Source organism: Nicotiana attenuata, chromosome 7 (genome assembly GCF_001879085.1).
Source record: "Nicotiana attenuata strain UT chromosome 7, NIATTr2, whole genome shotgun sequence".
Lineage (NCBI taxonomy): Eukaryota > Viridiplantae > Streptophyta > Magnoliopsida > Solanales > Solanaceae > Nicotiana > Nicotiana attenuata.
The window spans coordinates 97,918,186-97,925,605 of record NC_031995.1 but is presented as its reverse complement, the minus strand read 5'-3'; the positions used below and the strand labels follow the sequence as shown (position 1 = coordinate 97,925,605).

General features: G+C 38.5%; 1 protein-coding gene across 1 annotated transcript; it reads left to right on the top strand.

The window, feature by feature from the left end:
- On the top strand, window positions 604–6,227 carry LOC109230298 (craniofacial development protein 2-like). The gene is made up of 4 exons (XM_019395811.1): window positions 604–638; window positions 4,502–4,593; window positions 4,909–5,675; window positions 5,973–6,227. Exons 1-4 carry the CDS (start codon window positions 604–606, stop codon window positions 6,225–6,227), a joined length of 1,149 nt encoding a protein of 382 aa, XP_019251356.1.

Below are 7,420 nucleotides of genomic sequence, written 5' to 3'. Positions count from 1 at the left end.
AAGAACGGGGCAATAACTCACGAGACGACACATCGGGTCGTCACATTATCCAGATACGATTAATCCTTATTTGTGAATCACACAGTATTTTCATGCATGTTTTTCCTCATATGACCATTCCCCATTCATGTGGGGGATTGTTGTATTTTTATTAAGGAGTGTGAATGGGAAATGGAAGAGGCACCTTTTAGATTGCACCTCTCCATATCACCCTTCCTTTGTCTATAAATTTAGAGGCTTGGCCTCATTTTTCAGACATGAAAATCAGACATGTAAAATCTGAAATCTTCTCCCCTCTTTCTACATAGATGAATTATTTTCTAAATAAACATAAGTGTCAAGTGTGATTTGCTCCGTTTGTTGAGTTCGCTGAAGTTCTGTGATTTGAAGTGCCGCTATCACAAATTTGTTATTCCGTTCTATCCTGGGAGGAATTAATCTGTATACCTTGGACAACAGTGAGGGGATTAAATTCCTTAAGGACACACTGTGCATTCAATGGGCTCGGAATTATTTTACGTTTGTTTATTGAACTAACGTTTGTTTACTTTTCTGATTTTGAACACAGTAATACCAACAGGTGGTGGTTGGTTATAGTTAATAATGGCGGGTTGTGGTAGTAGTTGTGACCGAGGAAGGTGGTGGATGGGTGGTGGTAGGTTATAATGATGGGCAGTGCCGTCTGTGGCTGTTGATAGTGATGGGCTGGCCAGTTATGGTAGATGAGGTGGATGAGTGTTGATTGTGGGTGAGAATAATGGTGGTCGTAGTGGTGGGGATAGTGGGTGGTGATGGTCGATAATGGTGGAGGCTATGATTGAGGATGATGGTGGCGTAGTGGTGGTGGAGGTTGAGCATGGTGGTGGTGGTGGTGGCATGGTGGTAGTTCATAATGGTAGGCGGTGGAGGCAGTTAATAATGAATATGTGATAGCATCTTAATGAAATTAAGTCTCTGTTATAGATCTTAATCATACAGACCTATTCAGACTCATTAAGTGGTTGTGAAGTAAAAAAAACACACTTAATGATTAAGATCTGAATAATTAAGATTCAAATTTTAAAAACAAACGCCTCAATGTCTGAGATCTGAATGATTAAGATTCAGACCTCCAATAAGTGCAAACAAATAAAGCCTAATACTACTACCTACTAGTACAACATAGAAATACGCCCTACTACCCACTAACCTTCTATCCTAATTCGCAACCTTCATACCCTCACTTCTAGGTCATGTCCCCAGTAAGCTTAAGCCGCACCATATTCAATATTTTATTATAACTACAAAAATGGTCAACAATTGAACTCTGCGGATAGTCTATACTTCACCTTTAGATGCTACTAGGGGTATCAAATGGGTGGGTTGGGCGATTTTAGGTGGGTCTAAAGGGTTGAATCAATAATTGGGCGGGTCAAATGACCCGCCCAAAAGTTACTTGGGCTAAGATGGGTTTGGTCAAGATGGGCTAAAATTTGGGTCATAGCCCAACCCGCCCAACTCTTATCAATCTTTAGTTAATATATGTTATTTTCTTTTGAATTGTATAATTACTAAATAAGACTTTTTTTTCTTTTGTTATGGTCATATATAACTATATCAAACAAAAAAAATAAATTTATTTCTAAGATATTTTGGCAAAGTTACTCATGGATCAAATTGGGCTAAAAATCAACCCAACTTTAAATGGGTTGAGATGGATTGGATCAAGATGGCTTGAGTTCAATAAATGGGTGGGTCAATAACCAGCCCAACTTTGGGCAGGTTGGAAGGTTCATTTGGGCTTGGACCAAATTTGACAGCTCTAACTGCTACCGTTAGCCCACAAGGATAAAACCAATCCACTTAGTTAACGGCAAGGGTAAGAACGAGACACCTTTTTAACGGAGGGCAAAATTATCAATTTCGCATAGTATGGGTGCAGTTTTGACTCTTTTCCGTTTTAACTACCAACTATCAATATACATGTGGATAGTTATTTAATAGCATAATCATAAATAATTAAAGAACTAATTAAACATATATCTTCTTGTTATATGTACTAATATATATAAACTCAAACCCATAACGTAGTAGCTGCTGACATAATTTCAATATTAGTTTATATTGGCATTTGGTGGTTTGTCAAATTGCCCTTTGCTCAACTTGTGTTTTAAATAAAGTGGAAACAGCCTAGATTAGGATGAACTATTTGACTAAAATAGTTATAAATCCCTTGTATCCATGTGTTAGTTCAAGTTAACCAATAATGAAATTGATGGCTCCAAATAGGATATTTTACATGGTCATAACTTATATGTGTATTATTATTTAGAAAAACTGATATTGTATAGTCGCTCTCAAAATAATAGTCGATATACAGTAAAGCATATATATATATATATATATATATATATATATATATATATATGTGTGTGTGTGTGTGTGTGTGTGTGTGTGTGTGAATGCTATATACAACAATTATACAAATTTTATATATTTTTCCGGTTATCGATGTAAATAGTTTCTGGCGCGCGCTAAAAGTGAAAAAAGCCATATTATTTAAACTTGAGACTGAATAACAAGGTACAAATTTACCTAGGTAATAGAGAAATTCTTGTTTTAGTGTAATTTTTCTACTGTGCTGTTATTATTATTATTATTATTATTATTATTAAGGTAACAATAAATTCCAATGATGAGGTGAAGAAATACCGAGGGAACAAAACCCCAGTTCATTTAATTTGTAAAGTTGATAAATGATCATCTTTTGTTGGGACAATCCCAACTTCCCTTCAATCATTGGAGAGAAGGAATGTGGGTGGCAAGTGCAAAATTTATTACATAGTGGTCCAAGGTATGAACATAAAAAAGAAAATGATAAAAAACAGAAAGAAAATGTCTAAATATTTATATAATTGTTTCAATAATATTTTTAAGTTGTACTTTCATGTTTCTTGTCACAACTTCTCTATCAACTGTCCATCCAGAAATTTTGGTTCGAACTATGAGAACGAAAAATCTTTAAAAGGGAAAAATGGCAAAGCCAAAAATCTTACCAAGAGGGTCAAAATATAAAAAAAATAAAAAAATAAGAGAAGTTAAAATATAGTAAATGTATACGTAAAAATATATCTTTTACGTATTTACGCAGTGTAAATTTCTAGCGAAAGAGTGTCCATTACACCCCTTGGCAAAGAGTGGTTCCGCCACTGACACGGAGTGTTTTCCCCTTTAACAAGATCAGAGGCGGTGCAAATAATTTAAATTCAAAAAAAAGAAATAATAATAAATAAATAAATAAATAAATAAATAAGAGAAGATAAAGTTCTCATATTTATATAATTGTCTAAACAATAATTTTAAGTTGTACTTCCTATATTGCTTGTCACAAGTCACAACTTCTAATAAGCTACAATTCTCAACTGTAGTCCCTATACAAAGTATTCAATTCTAGCATATAAAATATTTTAATAGATTATTTTGTACTTTGGGTTGAATTTGATGAATTGTTATCTTATGCTTTTTTTTTTTCTTGGATGAAGATTTTTGAAATTAATTGGAGTAGTACAATATGCTAGCTGAATTTTAAACTATGCTATGTTTCTTTTGCTGTTAAAAAAGGTCACGAGCAGCTAGTGATTTAAATGCTACTCTAATGTATATATCAACAAATATTTAATGAACTTAGTTTTTTTTCTTCTAATAAGTAAACATTTCATTATTTGAGCCGTAATGTAAGTTAATAATATTTTTATTTTTCGATAATGGATTTTCAAGGATAAAAAAAAATTATAATGGAGAAATATTCAGTTCGAAAATATATAAATAATTAACAAGCTCCTTTATTGAATTCATAACAGGAATTAAACTCGTGGTGTATGCCTAATCTCACACATTTTATATGCGCTTTTACCACTGAATTAAAGGCGTTTGGTTGGGAAACAAGTTATCCATGAGTAATTATTCCGGGATTAATTATTCTAGAATTAGTTATCCACCCTCCCATAGGAATAAAAAAATACTACAATCTCTGGATAACTAATCCCAAAATTAATTATCCTTTATTCCTCGTACCAAACGAGCCCTGAAGGCTAGACTAAAAATTTGAAAAAGAGAAAAAAAAATTCTTAAGACTTATCTGATTCGGTCATTCTGAGGAGCAAAGCACAAGTTTAATGTTCGTTTAAAGGCTAAATTAATGACAGGTAGTAGTAATCAATAGGGATTTAAGCCATGGATTGCTGACAGTAAAAGAATTTTATATTGTCAGGATAATTTAGTGGTTATAGCAAGTTATGATTTTATTTTTAAGTTACTAGTATATTAGATATTGCGATACAGAATTACTTGTTGTATTAAATCAACTTGATGGTGTAATAAATCTCGTAAGTCGTTGCTAAAAGAATTGTAATCCGAGTTGTTGGAATTATTATTAGCAGTTGAAGAAGTGTTGTTGAACGGATTGATTTTCCGGCAAAGTTCGTTCTTTCTTCTGGAGATTTATCGGTTTTTCGATTGAAAGTTCGCCGGAGCACCAGACTTTTCGGCATCCATCGGAGCAGCAGCAGCCAGCGAATTTGGAAGCGCGTCCAGACATTCCCGACTGTGATCCAGGTTCCATCTTTCTTGAATTGTATTTACACATATATATTTACTGTTGCCTTGCCGGCAATTTTGATTGGATTAATTGTTTTTTCTATCTTTTCTATTAGTGTTTTAAGCTTAAGGTTTCATCTATTCATTTTAGTTCTGCGTTTGCATAGGGGTAGTTTCGTAGACGTGGTAGATTCATTGTTCTAGTGCCTGCTCGTGTTTCTGTTCTCGTAGTCTCTCCTTTGAGTTGTTTTTAGCTCTCGGGTTCGTAGCTTGTAATCCTTCGTTCCCGTTTTTGTTTCTTAGTGGTGTTTACCTAATACCTTTTGCTTATAGTGGCGGTAGTGAACGATGTAAGAGTAAGGTCATGTCCTCAGGGGGGAGGGGGGAGAGGGGGGCTGGGGTGGGTCCAAGGGTGGAAGGGGGGTAAGAAAGTCTCTAGGTTGAGAATTGGGTCTTGGAACATTGGGACGTTGACGGGGAAGTCTATAGAGTTAGCTAAGATTCTTCAGAGGAGGAAGATCAACATAGCGTGTGTTCACGAGACTAGATGGAAGGGTACCAGGGCACGGAATGTAGACGGGTTTAAACTATGGTACTCAGGGAGCGCAGGGGGCAAGAATGGGGTAGGTATTCTAGTAGACAGGGACCTTAGGGAGCTCGTGGTTGAGGTTAGGAGGGTAAATGATAGGTTGATGAGTATTAAGTTGGTAGTTGGTGGGACTGTAAACGTGATTAGTGCATACACTCCTCAGGTAGGTTTGAACCAGGAGGTCAAGAAGAAATTTTGGGATGATTTGGACGAGATGGTGCGTAGTATCCCGCACACAGAGAAGTTGTTCATTGGCGGAGATTTCAATGGTCATATTGGGGCTAGTTCTAGGGGTTATGATGATGTGCATGGCGGGTACGGTTTTGGGGATAGGAAAGAGGGAGGTAATTCACTGTTGGAGTTTGCTGGAGCTTTTGATTTGGTTATAGCTAACTCGAGTTTCCCGAAGAGGGAAAAGCACCTGGTCACTTTCCGAAATTCAATGGGCAAGACTCAGATTGATAACCTTCTCTGCAGGAAATGCGATAAAGGTCTGTGCACTGACTGCAAGGTCATCCCGAGTGAGCACCTCACTACTCTGCATAGGCTCCTAATTATGGACCTGGAGATCAAGAGGAGTAGGAGGAAGAGGGCGGGGTGCAGTCAACCTAAGATCAAGTGAGGTAACTTGATCAAGGACAAAGCTCAGGAGTTAGGGGAGAAGTTGTTAGATATGAGAGCCTGGATGAGTATGGGGGACGCGTCTAGTATGTGGTCCATAACTGCGGATTGCATTAGGGTAGCTGCTAGAGAGGTCTTAGGGGTCACGAAGGGTTCTCCTGGGGGTCATAAAGGGGACTGGTGGTAGAATGGAGAGGTTCAAGGTAAAGTAGAAGCTAAGAAAGCTGCTTATTTGAAGCTAGTAGAGAGTACAAACGAGGAGGAAAAAAGGAGTTATCGGGAGTGTTACATAAAGGCAAAGAAGGAGGCAAAGTTAACAGTTACGACGACTAAAAATGCAGCATTTGCTCATTTGTACGAGGAGCTCGAGGGCAAAGGTGGGGACAAGAGGTTGTATCGGTTGGCCAAGGTGAGGCAGAGGAAAGCCCGTGACTTGGACTAAGTCAAGTGCATCAAGGACGAGGATGGTAAAGTGTTGATGGACGAGGCACTCATTAGGAGAAGATGGCAGACATACTTCCATAAACTGTTGAATGAGGAGGGGGATAGATGCATTGTGTTGGGTGAGTTGGAGCACTCCGAGAGTCAACAGGATTTTGGGTACTGTATGCGGATTACAGTAGAGGAGGTGGAAGGAGCGATGCGTAAGATGTGCAGGGGAAGAGCAGCGGGGCCAGACGAAATCCCGATGGAATTCTGGAAGAGCGCGGGGCGGACAGGTTTGGAGTGGCTCACTAGGCTGTTTAATGTTATTTTTAAGGTAAAGAAGATGCCCGAAGAATGGAGGTGGAATACAATGGTTCCGCTTTACAAGAACAAGGGTGATATCCAAAATTGTAACAATTATAGAGGTATCAAGTTATTGAGTCACACTATGAAGGTTTGGGAGAGAGTGGTGGAGGCCAGGGTGAGGAGGTACGTGTCTATTTCCGAGAATCAGTTTGAATTCATGCCGGGGCATTTCACTACGGAAGCGATTCATCTGGTAAGGAGATTAGTGGAGCAGTACAAGGAAAGGAAGAAGGATTTACATATGGTGTTTATTGACCTTGAGAAGGCATACGATAAAGTTTCGAGGGAGGTCCTGTGGAGGTGTTTGGAGGTTAGCAGCATTCCGGTAGCGTACATTAGGGTGATTAAGGATATGTATGATGATGTTAAGATTCGGGTGAGGACTGTGGGTGGTGACTCCGACTATTTCCCTGTGGTGATGGGGTTGCACCAGGGATCGGCTCTTAGCCCATTTTTATTTGCCTTGGCGATGGATGTACTGCCGCGTCACATCCAAGGGGAGGTGCCTTGGTGCATGCTATTTGCTGGTGATATAGTGTTGATAGACGAGACGTGTAGCAGAGTTAATGCGAGGTTGGAGGTTTGGAGACAGACCTTGGAGTCTAAAGGTTTCAAACTGAGTAGAACCAAGTCAGAATACTTGGAGTGCAAATTCAGTGAGACCCATGATGCAGACATAGAGGTTAAGCTTGATGCTCAAGTTATCTCCAAGAGAGCGAATTTTAAGTATCTCGGGTCTATTATCCAAGGTAACGGGGAGATTAACGAAGATGTCACACATCGCATCGGAGCGGGGTGGATGAAGTGGAGGCTCGCTTCCGGTGTTCTATGTGATAAGAATGT